Source organism: Schistocerca serialis, chromosome 3 (assembly GCF_023864345.2).
Source record: "Schistocerca serialis cubense isolate TAMUIC-IGC-003099 chromosome 3, iqSchSeri2.2, whole genome shotgun sequence".
Classification (NCBI taxonomy): domain Eukaryota; kingdom Metazoa; phylum Arthropoda; class Insecta; order Orthoptera; family Acrididae; genus Schistocerca; species Schistocerca serialis.
In genome coordinates this window covers 7,803,736-7,820,909 of record NC_064640.1, presented here as the reverse complement: position 1 = coordinate 7,820,909, position 17,174 = coordinate 7,803,736, and the positions used below count along the sequence as shown (strand labels likewise).

The window sequence follows — 17,174 nt, the reverse complement described above, 5'->3', positions numbered from 1 at the left end:
AAACTAACCTTGAGCAGTTAAACAGAGAACCGACTCGTGGCGATAACATATTGGACCTTCTGGTGACAAACAGACCCAAACTATTTGAAACAGTTAACGCAGAACAGGGAATCAGTGATCATAAATCAGTTACTGCATAGATGATTTCAGCCATAAATAGAAATATTAAAAAAGATAGGAAGATTTTTCTGTTTAGCAAAAGTGACAAAAAGCAGATTTCAGAGTACCTGATGGCTCAACACAAAAGTTTTGTCTCAAGTACATATAGTGTTGTGGATCAGTGGACAAAGTTCAAAACCATCTTACAATATGCGTTAGATGAGTATGTGCCAACCAAGATCGTAAGAGATGGAAAAGAGCCACCGTGGTACAACAACTGAGTTAGGAAACTGCTGCGGAAGCAAAGGGAATTTCACAGCAAACATAAACATAGCCAAAGCCTTGCAGACAAACAAAAATTACGCGAAGCGAAATGTAGTGTCAGGGGGGCTATGCGAGAGGCGTTCAATGAATTCGAAAGTAATGTTCTATGTACTGACTTGGCAGAAAATCCTACGAAATTTTGGTCTTATGTCAAAGCAGTAGGTGGATCAAAACAAAATGTCCAGACACTCTGAGACCAAAATGGTACTGAAACAGAGGATGACAGACTAAAGGCCGAAATACTAAATGTCTTTTTCCAAAGTTGTTTCACAGAGGAAGACTGCAGTGTAGTTCCTTCTCTAGATTGTCGCACAGATGACAAAATGGTAAATATCAAAATAGACGACAGAGTGACAGAGAAACAATTAAAATCGCTCAAAAGAGGAAAGGCTGCTGGACCTGATGGCATACCAGTTCGATTTTACACAGAATACGCGAAGGAACTTGCCCCCCTTCTTGCAGCGGTGTACCGTAGGTCTCTAGAAGTGCGTAGTGTTTCAAAGGATTGGAAAAGGGCACAGGTCATACCCATTTTCAAGAAGGGACGTCGAACAGGTGTGCAGAACTATAGACCAATATCTCTAACGTCGATCAGTTGTATAATTTTGGAACACGTAGTATGTTCGAGTATAATGACTCTTATTGAGACTAGAAATCTACTCTGTAGGAATCAGCATGGGTTTCGAAAAAGACGGTCGTGTGAAACCCAGCTCGCGCTATTCGTCCATGAGACTCAGAGGGCCATAGACACGGGTTCCCAGGTAGATGCCATGTTTCTTGACTTCCGCAAGGCATTCGATACAGTTCCCCACAGTTGTTTAATGAACAAAGTTAGAGCATATGGACTATCAGACCAATTATGTGATTGGATTGAAGAGTTCCTAGATAACAGAACACAGCATGTCATTCTCAATGGAGAGAAGTCTTCTGAAGTAAGAGTGATTTCAGGTGTGCTGCAGGGGAGTGTCATAGGACCGCTGCTATTCACAATATACATAAATGATCTCGTGGATGACATCGGAAGTTCACTGAGGCTTTTTGCAGATGATGCTGTGGTGTATCGAGAGGTTGTAACAATGGAAATTTGCAGAGTATGGATGTAGATGTAGATGTAGAGGCTACAGCTCCATAGTTGAAAGAATGCTAGGTTACCACTATACCAAGTCGGAGATTATATAATGTCATGACAAGCTGCCACAAAACCAGGCATAACTAAGAAATTTATGTGGCCCTGGGAGGGATAATTTCAAATATTGCGTTTCATGTCACCTACCAATGCCAAATTACAGCTCCCAGATGGGAAGACTGTAGTCCATTTTGATTATTTAACCAAATGTAAAGATCTAGACATACAATCTCCTGTAGCAGATCCATTGAAACTCAGAAAGGATCATTTGGTGCAAAAGCAGTGTGCACTACAACTATTACACAGCAGCCAATGAGTTCTGAGCACTATAATTTACATACCATGCCTCCATACAATTTAATGTCTGGGGCAGGGTTTTCCAAATCGTATTTCATGGAGCACTGGTGTTCCACAAGAAGTGAATAAGTGCTTAATAATACGGCATTTTTTCTTACTTTTTAAAAATTTTATTCTGAATTTTGTTATTAGTTGTAATTTAGAATTGGACTAATGACTGAGTAAAATGAGTCTTTCCCATTGTTTCAGAATTTTATTAACCTTAAAAATAAATGAGGTGTTCTGTCCAAGTACCAAGACTCTCCAAATATTACATCAGAGGAAAAGTTTGTTAACCCATGGTCTAGGGATTGAGAACAAATTTTATTGCAAGTCATAGGTGGGAGGTAGAGTTATTATATTCTATGCCAGTCTATTATTTTGACATTTTCAAGATTCTGTTGTGATTTTGTCTCAGCCAGGCCCTCATAACTAGAATATTTTTCTTATTGTTGCATTTCTGCCATTCTTGTAAAGTTGCCTTTATGCCTTATGGGTATTTTATGCATAAAACATTTTAGTTTGACAGCACTTCTGCCTCTACAAAACTTCTCCTCCATTGGATTGTTGCTATGGACAACAGCCAGTCTGTTACGAACATCTGGACTTTGTAAATCAATGCCAGACACAAAGCTGGCACCTTTTGCCCACTGTGTGCCACTCTCACATTCTAATGTGGTTGCATCTGAGCTCCACATGACTAGCATGTACCTGTGCTACTGATGCACCACTACTTTTACTTTTGTATGTTACATTCTCTCTGTTAACTGGTATGCCCTATTCAGCCTGATTTCACTCTCTTACTTATTCCTCTATATTTCATTATATGCCTCTACTAGTGAATGGTTTTGTCATATAGTTTGCATTATTTTGCTATGTTGAGACATTGTTGCTACATAGTTTTCACTGTTGCATGGTATAATGATGTTATGTTCAAAGTTTACAGAACATGAAAACTTACGTTACAAAAGCACAGATCACATGCCAACATCATGGAGAATGCCACCACATTGTTTTGAAGAAATCTGCAGAAATAGGATCTCATTCTCTGCTGAACTGAACAACCTACTGTTCAACTGCCACTGAATAAGTGCAACTCAACCCAGCTTCACGTGCCCGGCATCTGAGTAGACACTGCTGGTGCAATTCAGAATCTTTTGTGGACTCTGTGTTCCCATCAGAATTTCACTCCACATACACTCTGAGTAACAGACTTCTATTCAAAGCATTCATTGCTATATCCTGCAAGCTGAATTCTGGTTGTCCACTCAGCTGAAAGAAACTTTAAATGCCTCATCAAATCATACCTGCTATTCATGCCAGAATTTAACTTCTCTCTCGGGACACATTCTGCCTTATCAGCTCTCCCAGATACCAAAAACACTGAATTGTTCAAGTCCTTGGATTAGTTGATAGCACAGTAGCACCAACAAATTTCACTAGATTGAGCTGCTGCCCATATGATGGCATTCTACCATATTTTACAAGAAATAACTGTTCCCACAGTGATTCTAACCCTGCTGGCTACTCTGATAGTGAGTGTGATTATATAATGATGTTTCATATGCAATTTATGTAGTGAAACAAATACAGCCTCTCCAGCTGACCACATCCCTTGGCTAAGTTCCATTGCAAAAGTTATTTATGACTTTTATTTTTCTAATGTCATGAAATGTAATTTTATAATCTGGCTTAGAGTTGTTTCCTGAATTAGAACTACTACTTTGTATTTCTCTTACAAACTGCTTAGTTCTGTGAATTCAGACAGTAGTCTTTTATTATGTGCTAATTTGTTCATTTGATATTTTTTAATGTCACTGGTTATTTTTATGACCTTTCTGTTCAGTTTAACTGAACTTATTTATTTAGCTTTTGTGATCATGTAAAATTAGGTTGAAAGAATAACCCTTCTGGTGTTTGTTGTAAATTATTTATTATTTGTTTATAAGAAGCATCAATGCAATAAGAATCATCATGTTTTGTATTTGTAAATTTATACTTCTGGGTTAAATCTATTTAATTTCAAACATCATTCTGGTTGATGCTCAGAGAAATTTAATCAGGCAGTTGACATGATGCCTTACACACATTAATATACTTTTCAGTTGTGCAATTTTTCTTTGGTCAGTTAAGTAGTTAGACTGTTAGTCAGAGGATGTAACTCATGTGGCTAACAAACTCAAATTGAATTTTACTTGCAATGCATGCATCCCCATGATTAAGTTAAAGCAAACTGTTGTGTTTCAAAATTCTGTTCTGCGACTTTGACCTGTCCCGTCATGAGGTCAGCAGCCAATTTGTGCCACCCTAATGGTTACCCAGGCCCCATGTAAGGATGTTGCACACAGTATGCCCATCACCATTCTTTTTTTTTTTTTAAAAAAAAAGGTAACTGTCTGCAGTCTGATGAGGAGGCCTCTCAATGCCATGTGGCCCCTGCTCTATCACAAATTTCATTGCGTCTGTTATCTCCTCTAATAATGATAGAAGTCAATCATTCATTTCCATTATTATTAGAGAATATTAAAAGAAAAACTGGCCTGTAAACATGTGTTGATTATTTTTGAGTTATATCCTAATCCTTGTGATTCGAGTGTTTCAGTTGCTTGTACTCCTCAAAGCTGTCTCTGAAACCAGCTTTGACTATATTTGTAGTGCCACCACTGTCACAGTACTGTGTCAACAACTATAGTAATTGCACATTGACATAACAATTATATTCACACTCCAAGAGTTTAATTTTTAAATGCAATATATGTATTGTACTGTTAATAAAAATCAAATATTGTTATTGCCTAGAATTATGGCCCCATTGAGACTGTGAAATTGATGCGTGGTGAACTCTTTCAGGGAGAGGAGTGGAGATGTACAAGGTGGCCCCAGACCATAAGTAATTTTCATTATTTAAATTTTACAAAGAGGCTGCTTTTTTTGTCCATCACCCTCCAGCTGTTCCAACTATAATTGACCACTTCCTGCAAGAATGTGTTGAATCGCCTTCAGTAAAGCCACCTTACCAAACATGTTGCTGGTTCCCCAGACTTGTAAGACTGAGGACTGTTGGAGCTGTGGATGAAAAACATCGCTCTTTTCTGTTCCACCACCTGGAGCAGATGCTTATTGTCTTATTTCCTACACCTTTGTATTTGCCATTCTCTTTTAAGATGGCTTTGGGGCTACTACAGTTATCTTCTGTCACCCCCTAGCAATCCTTGCCATATAATTATATAATCCCCCACCCCAAGTGCTAATAAACAGATACAGTTTATTTTTATAAACCTCAGTACTATATATTAATTAAAAGCTTGCACCTCTTTCCAATCCAGACTATACCTACAAAGGAGTGCAAATCAGTCCTGGTTGCAGATGATACAAGCACTGATGTGAAACTGTGCCCACATCTGTATTCTGAGAACCACTGTGAAATGCATGGCAGAGAGAGAGCAAATGAGCATTACTAGAGATGGAGCAAATACTTTTTTGTGAAAGTTACTTAGTGATTTTGCATAAAAGGGCTAGCTTTAAAGTTTGAAAAAAAAAAGTAGCTCATCCAGTTTTCTACTATCAAAAATATCGCATCTCCTATTAACATACTACATCAACAGCTTTAAAGTTTGAAAAAAAAAGTAGCTCATCCAGTTTTCTACTATCAAAAATATCGCATCTCCTATTAACATACTACATCAACAAGAAGTAATAAACACACTAGAAACTTCAAAGTCCTTAGGAATGTATGGTGATGAAAACTTAAACTGTAAAATCCATATAACTGACCTGTTAAAATGTTAAATGTGGCTACTTTTGACATTACAATAATAGCTAACTTTGGAGATATAAAACTTGGTTAAGTTAATATAGTTTGAATATTTTAATTCACTGATGTCTTGCAGGATAAAATAAAGTAACTCCTTACTTATGTAAAAAGTACTAATTGTACAAAATAAGTAATTAGAATTATGTCTAGAATTTACACTTGACCATCTTCCTGCAGACGTCTCTTTATGCAACTGGGAATATTAACCACAGCCTCACATTACATTTATACACTTTTGACATTTGTTATAAACAATTCATCTGTGTTTGAGGGTAGCAGTGATATTAGCTGCCATAACATTCGAAGGAAAAATGATCTGAGACACCCTTTAATCAATCTAACTTTTAAAACTTTTTGAAAATCTACACATGAAAATAAATGTCTGACAGACAATAGCAGTGTTTCCAAATGTAGAGTAAAGATATTTCTCCTTGACAACTATTTCTATACTGTTGAGCAATTCTGGGGTATAAATAAATAGTTGAGTATAGAGAAAAGGCCTGTCAATGGAGAGCATGTAGGTACATAAATATTTTTCAACTTTATTTTTTAAAATATATGTACTGTGGTTTTTGTAATTAAAAAGAAAAGGGCAAAGATGGATGGGGCACACACTGAGAAAGTCAGACAGAGCAATTAAGAAGGATGCATTTGAATGGAACCCTCAGGGACTAAGGAAGAGAAAGAGGCCCAGAGCTACATGGAAGAGGATGGTGGAAGGGGAAGCAAGGATGGTTGGCAAGTTCATGTTGGAATTGAGGGAAATGAGCAAAGACAGATGTGGATGATGAGTTCTCCTGGATGCCATATACCCCAAAAGAGGCCAGAGAAATGAAGTTAAGTCTATGTTTTTTCAGTTGACATATTATTGTGATCTGTGGAACATATGTAACTAACTAAACGTAAATTGGTTCACTTGATTTTTAAAAAATAAAAAGCAGTACAGGTCTAAATAAATTTTTATTTTTAATTCTGGTTATCAGTCTATAAGACCATCTTCAGATCATGACTCCAGATGACACGAGAAACCAGTGTATAGACCCGCTGCATAGTGCAGACTTTTACCTTCTGTGAACTGCTCCAGAACTGGGCACTTCTTGGCAGGTATGCCAGTACTACATACTGACTCTGTGTACTGTCTGCCCTGGAGCTGGTCCAGAATTGTCAGTCTAACAGCAGCTCCTTGCTCTGCCTCCTTACATCATCTGGAAACTTGGACTGAGGATGGTCGCATAGATGAAAACCAGTAACCAGAATTAAAAATTAAATTTTATTGTGATTTGGTCTACTTTTTAATAAAATATTAAGTATGACTGCTGTGTTCCAAAATGATATCAACAATTATTAAATTATTAAACAATTTTTTCCCTGTGTGTTGAGGATTTATTGGGTTCTTGTTTGTATATACACTGTGAATACCAAGCTCACATATCCTATTACGTCCTCTTTTGAGACTATTAAGAGTCCTGTTGGTCATAGGTATTACCTCCAGCATCACTACTATGATGTGCTTGCAGCATCAAGAAAATAAAAATCAATACATTTTAAAAACGTACCAACAAGAGTGGCTGGTTCACTATCAAAGCAGAATCTGTTAAATACCTCATTAGGGTAATGGTGCGTAGACATCTATTAGGCATGAAGGAAATTTCATTAAATGTAAATTACAGATAAATGGAAAAATTATGCCAGAAAACTGGAAAGACAGGATGACATGAATAGTAGAAAGGAGAATAGGTGGAAACAGGAACACAGGAAAGGAATGATTTACTTGGGGGGCTTGTTTTTAAACAGCTAACATTTTTCTTAATGATGATGAATGAGACTGGGAAGCTCATTTATTAGAATAATAATCTTTATTTCTGTAATTTAATAATATTTTTACACTGTAATATATTTGTTAGTTTCCTAATTATAACTTATATAGTGAAGAACACAATTTATGGGCACTAGTAGTGCATTTTTATGCTCCACTTTCAAAATATAGGTTACAATTCATTAATAAAATGTAAATCAGATGCACAAAAGCTCATGTGTGTCATGTTGTTCTCATTACATATTACATACATTCTCTGTGAGTAATGCTGAGCTGCAGCCAAAACAGGAAGTCCCACTACAGCATTACATTAATTAAAATCTACAATTACACTCATTAACTACTGGATAACACACATTTACTTATAGTTCTATTTTTGAATTTATTGTAAAGCTTATTTATCGCTAATAACTTCTTAATGCTATTACTGAAACACAGCTTCTATTAAATTTTATAGTCACATATTTAAGGCGCAAGAGTAATGTAGTACCAGTGGTGACAGTGTTTGCCAACAACTAGTAACCCATGACATGAATTAATGATTCTGTAAATCACTTCCTCTCAGTGGACTGTACAGATACCACAATGTGAGTATAAGAGTGACAATTATGTTTTGCAGATTTTATGCAAATTAATACCACCAACAGTGACATAACTTTCCTAAACCTGTACTTTTATTTTAAATTTGCAAAATTGCAGTGACTGTGCCATGAAAACATGCTGTCCAAAATGAGCACTAGGTATAAACAGCTGCATTTGAGTATTACTTCCCTACAATGAAATTAATGCTCTGACTAGAAGATAAAAATGTGCAGAATAAGTTATACATATAGTTATCAAATACAAAGTCCTTAACCACTGAAATGGTTTCAAATATTGTTGAAATAGGTACTGAAAATGCAAAATTACAAACTGAGCTTGTACATAAGGCAATCACTGAAAACAGATCATGTTCACCTCCACTATCTCATATATGTATTCTGCTATGTGCATTATGTACCACTGTCATCCCTCTTCACACACCACCTTTTTTATATTTTGTCTATATATCCTGTATGTATTCTGCTATGTGAGTTATGTACCACTACTGTCATCTCTCGTCATATACCATCTTAACATAATTTTTCAAATTGACTTGTCCTATATCATGATGTGCTTTGCTGTACAAATTGTATGATCTACAGGACCAATAATATATCAAATCAAATCACTACCTCCATAGCACTGGGATTTCAAATATCACGATGTCCCAACAGAGTATTGGTCCAAGATTTAAAACTTTACACCTTCATTGTTTACTGAACAACTGGCTGCAAATACAGATTCATTACAAATAAACAACAACAGAATTTTAATATGTGTAACAAAGCACATAAAACTTTTGGTTGTAAACATTTCAAAGTGTCAAATTCTGCCAATAAATCATCAGAAAACTACCTCTAAAATTACAAAAATAAAATATGGCAAGTGCTCATAACAGTGCATAGACCTGCTTATGTCAGTGATATGCTAGAAAGAGAGTAACCACAGCTCAACATATATCTTTAATCAAATCATCATACTGTTCAGGTATCAAATCATTGTCCACCTCACAAAACTTTAACTCTGTCAGCATACTTAGAGTGCGTACAGCTCAAAACATTTCTTTAATCCAGTCGTAATATTGTTCAGGGGTTAAATGATTGAGAACCTCACAAAACTTTAACTCTGGCTGCATGCAGCTTCTTGAACACAAGTTTATAATGAAACCTGGACCATGTAAGTGTCCATTTCCTGGCAAAACCTCAATGCAGACTCTGAAACTGGGTATATAACGGCATGCAATAGAGCTCTCAAAATATCCACCAGAGCATATTGCACAAAATTGCACGCTTTGCAGATACTCTATAAGACACCATGGTAAAGTGGTCACAGGTAATCTGAAAGAAAAAAGCACATTTTAAGATGCATATCAATGTAATGTTACCACTTAATACATAAGCTGAATCTTAAAAAGAATCTTACTTCCAGGAGATGAAGTTTTAAGTACAGTTAATAGACACTTTTAAAAATGTGTGCATGTGTGTGTGGGGGGGGGGGGGGGGAGGGGGGGAGAGCAGTGGCAAATTATGACTAGTTTTTGGAATGGTTAGTTTCTCCCTCACGAAAGAAAGGTTGGTGAAGGCTAGAAAGGAGGGACAGTTCATTCAGCATCAAGGATGATAGGGATTCACATGTTGCATGTGTAATGGAACTGACAAATAGACGCCATTTAATTTTATTGTACACTAAAGTCGTGTTCAAAGTGCTTTTGCTTAAGATAATACTAAGTTAGGTGTTGCGATCAATAATCGATATTGTAATTATATGTTCTTTGTAGCTTATGACCGTGATCTTTGGTCTGCAATTGGTTTTCGGGCACTTGGGTGTTGGCCGCAGTTGAGTATAGTTGTGTATATAGTTTTGTTTTTGATACAAAGAAACCGTGGAATACTGCGTCATTTTTCAATAGTCCAGTAATAATTAAAAAACCTGCACCTTTTCTTGGACCCAGAGCAGTGAAGGAATCATCGCCTAGACAACGAGAAGCCACATGGACAACGCAGACTCAGCAGCATCAACAAAGGAGACATCATGGCCAGCTCTACTAAAGTACTATACAGCCATTAGCCACACCGTAACGGTGTCCTTATGGAGATAACTTTTCCTGCAAAGTAGAGCGGGTTCGTGACAACTGGGGGCTCGTTGCCGGGATTAAGACATTTATATGTACTGGATTGACGAAATCTGTTTTGCAGAAGTCTAATGACCACGTGGTACGAAGAAGTGCTATACATGGAAGTCAAGGGAGATGAAACGAAGCAGTAAAGTGGACTGACCACACGAGTGAGAACCCAGACTGAAAAGAAAATGACCATTGTGAAAGAGGAAAGTGGTGCTGAATCCGAGCAGGATTGTGAAAATTTGTTAGTGTTTGGGGACGTAAACATGCCGATAAAAACGGAAGATGAGTCAGTCAAAGAAGGGGATCAAAGTCTTAATTCATCAGAACGTGAGACGTCGGACATTAAATCACTGTTACAAATGATGAAACAATCGTTAGCTTTAAATCAGGCTGTTGCAGCTTTAAATCAGACTGTTGCAGCCCGCTTACAAGCTAATGAAGAACAATTGCAAAGCATGAATCAGACGGTCGCGGACAGTTTTTGTGTTATAAATCAGAAAGTGTCGCGTCTAGAGGAAGCTATGAACAAAAAATTTGATAATGTCTTACTTTGGGGCAATAAACTTCGCAACGATATATCAAAGATAGACAAGAAGCTTAGCAAGGCAGAAACAAAGATTTTGGCGGTAGAATCTAAAGTGGGAGAAGTAACATCTAGTCTGAGTAACAAAATCCAGTCTGTAAGAAATGAACTTGTCACAGACAGAGAGAAAAGTGCAAAGTGTTTTGTGAATGTTAATAGTCAAATAGATACAGTTTGTGTAAATGTAAAAGCTATGGCAGTAGATCTTGAAAGTAGAGTAGACTCTAAACTAAATGTTGTGAATGATAAAGTGGAAACAGTCAGTAACACAGTAAAACTCCATGAGATTGAAACTAAGACAGATGTTAGTGAATTAAAAAGTACAGTATCAGAGTTAAACCAAAAGTTTGAAATATTTAGCAATGATGTAGCTAACAAAAATTTTTCTATGAACACATGTACCTTATTAGCCAATATTCCAGTTAAAAACTTTTCTAATGAGTGTAGTTTGCATCCTGTTGACTTTCTGCAGAGTTGTAGAGACAATTTTTTGCCCAATATGAGTGAAAGTTTCAAAATTAAGTTTGTTAAAAAATTTTTGGAGGGGGAATCTTTGTCATGGGCCAATCAAAATTTTTCTATGGACATGTCTTATGCAGAATTTGAAATTGAGTTCTTAAAACAGTTCTGGTCAGAAACTGAACAAGCCAGGATAAAGAGCGAGTTCCTGAATGGACCAAATTATAGAGAAACACAGGGGACTATGAAACAGTTTTGTAAGAATCAACTGAAGAAACTTGTACATTTGAGCAAACCCTTTGATGAGCTCACACAGATAGATGCTTTAAAGAGAAGGTTGCCAACAGATGTGGAATGGGACCTAGTGTATGGACCAGATGACAACATTGAACAATTTTTAAACTATGTGGACAAACTTGACAGGATTATAGACAAAGTGGGGAAACTAAAAAACTATTTCAATCACGCACAAAGAGGTGGGGATCATAGTTGGGGAAATACTAATTTCAACAGGAGGGAAAACAGTAGGCCCAACAACCATAGTTTTCATCATAGGGAACAAAATAGTCACAATATTAATAATAATTTCCATTCAAGGGAAAACTATAATTTCCATTCAAGAGGACAATCTGGGAACAATTGGAACAGAAGTAATAACAGGGAGTCTGAAAACAGGAATTGGTGTGAACGTAGTGACACCAGGAGTCAAAATGCTATGGGAAGTCATGAAGTAAAAAACTAGCATGCGCTCCATTGTCGGTCCACAAGGTAGGGGCGAAAAGCATAGATAATAGATGGACCAATAACAGTGACTACGTTGCACCAAGAGATACGTCTCAAGTAATGAGTAGTTATCTTATGAATGTGTACTACCCTCTAAACACAGTACCTGTTAAGAATGAACACATTGGTTATAATAAAGAGCCAGAGAAAATAATTGACTTAGTTGAATTTTATGAATGGGCAGAAGCTTGTAGTTTGTCAGAGGACCAGCAGGTTAACGATGTAAATGATTTAAGAACTGATGCACTGATGAAGGAACCAGGTGAGCAAATTGTTGACACTGATTTAACGAGCAAACTTGGGTGTGAAAGCAATGTTTTAAGTTTTCGGGAGAGAGAGGTTGATGATTGTAGTATTTGGGAAAATGAAGATTTAATAATACATGATGATGGTGAAAAATATTTTGTTTGCTTGAAAGAGGAATCGGAGGCATTAGGTGTTGTGGGAGAAACTGATATGCATGTTGTAGATGTACCCAAGGATGTTATTAACAGTTTAAGTGGTGTTAATGCCAGTGTCACAACCAATAGGCTCTGTAATCAAACATCTTATGAAAGAACCTGCGCAGTTGATAAATATTCCCTGAACAGTAAAACTGACTGTACAAGTAGGCTACCATTTGCAATGAACAAAGGTGAATTATTTCATTATAATATGTGGCTAGATAGTGATGCAATTAAAAATGATAGCAATTTTAAAAAAATGATTCTTAATATGTCTCAAATATCATATCCTGATTGGTGGCAAAACACTAAACATATTATTGTTGAACAACTGAAGGATAAATACCTTAGTGGTGAGCAATGTTATATGGGTGAAAATATTTGGATCAATGAAATTATCAATGCAAGCGACAGTGCTAATGATGTGTGTATTAATGTAATGACCGTAGATAATAAAGGTGACAGTAATATAGGTACTTGTAAGTCAGAAAGTCATTGTTTCAGTGAAATTCAAAATGATTTATTGTATGAATATGTTCAGCCTGAAAAAGGTGATGATATGGGTAGTCCGTTCATTAGAGCAAAAGTTGGTACCTGGGAAGGCAAGTGCCTTATAGACACAGGGAGTCAGGTGTCAGGAATATCTGAAATTCTAAGCAAAAAGCTGAAGTGCGAGAAAGATTACATTGAAATGCCAGTCATTGGGGTGAAAATAAGAGGGGCTACAGGAAAACACAGTAAAACTGTGAAAAGACAAACTTTGTTATCTTTTACAATTGAGGGAGTCACATTTACACATGGATGCCTAATTAAACCAGGCCTCAGTGAGGACTGTATTCTTGGGATGTCATGGATTCGGAGTGTAGATGCAAGATTTGACTGGGGAGGACAAAAACTTAACATAACAACACCAAATGAGGGGTGTATCTCCACCGAGTTTGTCAGATCAAATACAGTTTTGTGTAATGATAAATTTAACACTATAAATCTTGTAAAGGAGAAAAGATATGTTGACAAACACATAACAGAGCTAGATTTAAGTGAAGTAGATTTCAAAACACTGGTAAACACAAAGATTTCCGAAGCTAGCGGTCTAAACAATGAGCAAAAACAGGAACTAGAGTCTTTGTTATGGGAATACAGTGATGTCTTTAGCAACATTCCAGGGAAAGTTAGGGGTTACGAATGTACTTTGCAAGTAAGACCACATGACCCATTTTTCATAAAACCATATGGTGTGCCCATAGCAAAACGTACAGCAGTTGAGAAAGAATTACATAAGATGGAAGTGTGTGACATTATTGAAAGGAGTATCAGTGCTTATAATAACCCTCTGGTAGTTGTGTCAAAGAGGGATGGGGGAGTGAGAATAGTTCTTGACTCCAGGCCATTAAACAAGATCTTATACAGGGTAACAGACCACCCTGAAAACATTGATGAGCTATTGCACAAGTTCAAGGACATAAAATTAATGTCAAGTCTAGACTTAACCTCAGGCTTTCACCAAGTACCCCTGGCACCCAAATCTAGGAAATACGCTGCTTTTCTTTACAATGGCCGTTGCTATCAGTATTATGTAGTCCCGTTTGGCTTGAACTCATCGGTAGCAGAATTCATTAGAGCTTTAGACCATGTGCTTGGGCAGGAACTTGTATCCAAATTAGTGATTTATGTAGATGACATTTTAGTAACTGGACAAGATTGGAATGAGCATGTTGGGCTTTTAAGACAGGCATGTGAGAAACTTAGAAGAGGGGGAATGACTCTAAAACTAGAAAAGTGTAAATCTGCAGTACCTGAGTTAAAATTTTTGAGACATGTCATAACAGAAAAAGGAATTTTGGCTGATCCAGACAAAATTAAAGCTATTGCAGAGTTTCCTATACCCCGTAACAGAAAACAACTAAAATTATTTTATGGGCTATGTGGCTTTTACAGAAAATTTGTAAGTAAACAAAGCTTGAACACACCCTGTCTAAGTAACTTGTTAAAGAAGGACACTGTTTGGATATGGAGTAAAGATTGTCAAGGGGCTTTTGGCATAATAAAAAAGGAACTGAATAACCAGAACCTGTTACACAGACCAGATTTCAATTTACCTTTCTGTTTACATACTGACAGCAATGATTATGGGCTAGGTGCTGAATTATTTCAAGTAAAACAATGGGGAGACAGTTCATGCTACAATTGCATTTGCAAGCAGAATGTTACTGAAGCATGAAAAGAACTATACAGTAACAGAAAAAGAGCTATTAGCCATACAGTGGTCATTTTCAAAATTCAGGACCTATTTACTTGGACATAATTGGCTGGGGAAATAGCAGGAAAGTTAAAGGGGGGAGGCACTGTCATGAGTGGTAAAATACCAGTGGTTATAGGATTCAGAAAAGACCCTTTTTTAGGGTAGGGAGGACAGAAAGAAAACAAATTTTAAGAGAGGTTAGAACTGAGACAAACCTTCAGTTTGAGAAAGAAATAAAAAAACATAATTCCAGCTTATTACATCAACATAAACAGCCATTGGTTAAGAATTTTCAACTGTCAGCAGATATTTTAACTCCATCCAATTTTAAGTCAGTCAATGTGAAATGTCAGCTATCTTTATTGCATCAAAATATTCGAGGACTGAGAAATAAAATTAATGAATTAACTATCTGCATAGATGAATTAGAGTCTTCAAACCCAGCTGACATAATCTGCCTCTCTGAACATCATGTGACCACTGGTATAGAACTTTTAAGTGTTACAGGGTTTAGGTTAGCATCTCACTATTGTAGATCAGAAATGGAGAAAGGAGGAGTTGCCACATTCATCAGGAACTGTCATAAATTTAAGAACATAGACATTCATAAATTTTGCCTAGAACAGCATATGGAAGCATGTGCAACAGAATTAGATTTTCACAAAAAATCTTTCATAATATTAAGTGTATATCGAGCACCTGCAGGTAACTTTAATCTGTTTGTAAACCACCTTGAAGCTGTACTGGCCCATTTAACAACCAAAAACAAAGAAATAGTGGTTGCTGGTGATTTCAATGTAGATTTCCTTAAAGACTCTCCCAATAAGAACCTATTTGAGTTAGTAACACTATCATTCAACTTAATTCCCACAGTAAAGTTCCCCACTAGGATAACCACTTGCTCACAAACAGCCATTGATAATATCTTTATAGAAAAGTCAAATGAACAAAATTATATTACAAAACCAATAGTCAATGGCCTCTCAGACCATGACATGCAGTTCCTTCTGTTAAATGTTAATACTGAACAGGATATAAAATCTGTTAAATCTGAGCTCAAGAGGGTAATCAGTAAGCCAAAAATTGATTATTTTAGAACACTCCTCAGAGACATTCACTGGACTGATGTTTACAGTGCTCATGGCATGAATGAAAAATATAACATTTTTGCTAATAAAGTGCTTACCTTATTTGAACACTGCTTTCCCCCAAAACTTACCAAGGTTAGAGCAAAGTCTACAAAGAAGCCATGGATTACTCGAGGAATAGGGGTATCTTGTAAAACAAAAAGAAAACTGTATCTGTCAATCCGAAACATTTCCAATGTTGATGCAATAGCACATTATAAGAAATACTGCAAAATATTAAAGACTGTAATACGGATGTCAAAGCAAATATATTACAAGGAAAAGATAGTCATATCAGATAACAAAATAAAGACAATATGGGATATAGTGAAGGAGGAGACCGGTAGAACCAGACATGAAGAGGAACAAATAGCATTAAGAGTAAATGATGCATTGGTGACAGATGTGTATAGTGTTGCAGAACTTTTTAACAAACATTTTATAACTGTTACTGAAAAGATGGGGTTGTCAGGTTCGGTAGATGCTGCTATGGATTACCTTAGACCAGACATTTCAAGTAACTTCCATAATATGAATTTGACCCTCACTACCCCAACAGAAATAATGTCCATCATAAAATCTTTAAAATCAAAAACATCTAGTGGGTATGATGAAATATCAACAAAGTTAATTAAAGAATGTGATTCTGAGCTAAGTAACATATTAAGCTATCTGTGTAACCAGTCGTTTATCAGTGGAATATTTCCCGAATGGCTGAAATATGCTGAAGTTAACCCACTGTTTAAGAAGGGAGATAAAGAAATAGCATCAAATTTCCGTCCAATTTCACTGTTGCCAGCATTCTCAAAAATTTTCGAAAAAGTAATGTACAGTCGTCTTTATAACCATCTTATCTCAAATAACATACTGTCAAAGTCACAGTTTGGATTTCTAAAAGGTTCTGATATTGAGAAGGCTATCTACACTTACAGTGAAAATGTACTTAATTCATTAGACAAAAAATTGCAGGCAACTGGTATATTTTGTGATCTGTCAAAGGCATTTGACTGTGTAAATCACAATATCCTTTTAAGTAAACTAGAATATTATAGTGTAACAGGAAATGCTGCAAAATGGTTCAAATCTTATATCTCTGGCAGGAAACAAAGGGTGTTATTAGGAAAGAGACATGTATCAAGCTATCAGGCATCATCCAACTGGGAACTAATTACATGTGGGGTCCCACAAGGTTCCATTTTGGGGCCCTTACTTTTTCTTGTGTATATCAATGACCTTTCATCAGTAACATTACCAGATGCCAAGTTTGTTTTGTTTGCTGATGATACAAACATTGCAATAAATAGCAAATCAAGTGTAG

General features: G+C 36.4%; 1 protein-coding gene across 4 annotated transcripts in view; it reads right to left on the bottom strand.

The window, feature by feature from the left end:
- LOC126469662 (uncharacterized) overlaps positions 1 to 17,174 on the bottom strand; it is a 436,607-nt gene that overhangs the window by 298,471 nt on the left and 120,962 nt on the right. For 2 of the 4 annotated variants that reach the window (XM_050096801.1, XM_050096802.1), the window contains exon 4: positions 7,595 to 9,434. The exons of the other annotated variants lie outside the window; for them this stretch is intronic. In XM_050096801.1, the coding sequence (XP_049952758.1) occupies positions 9,149 to 9,434 (286 nt within the window). In that variant the 3' untranslated portion in view covers positions 7,595 to 9,148. Of the gene's footprint in view, positions 1 to 7,594; positions 9,435 to 17,174 lie in introns of those variants that run through there. 4 annotated transcript variants of the gene reach the window in all.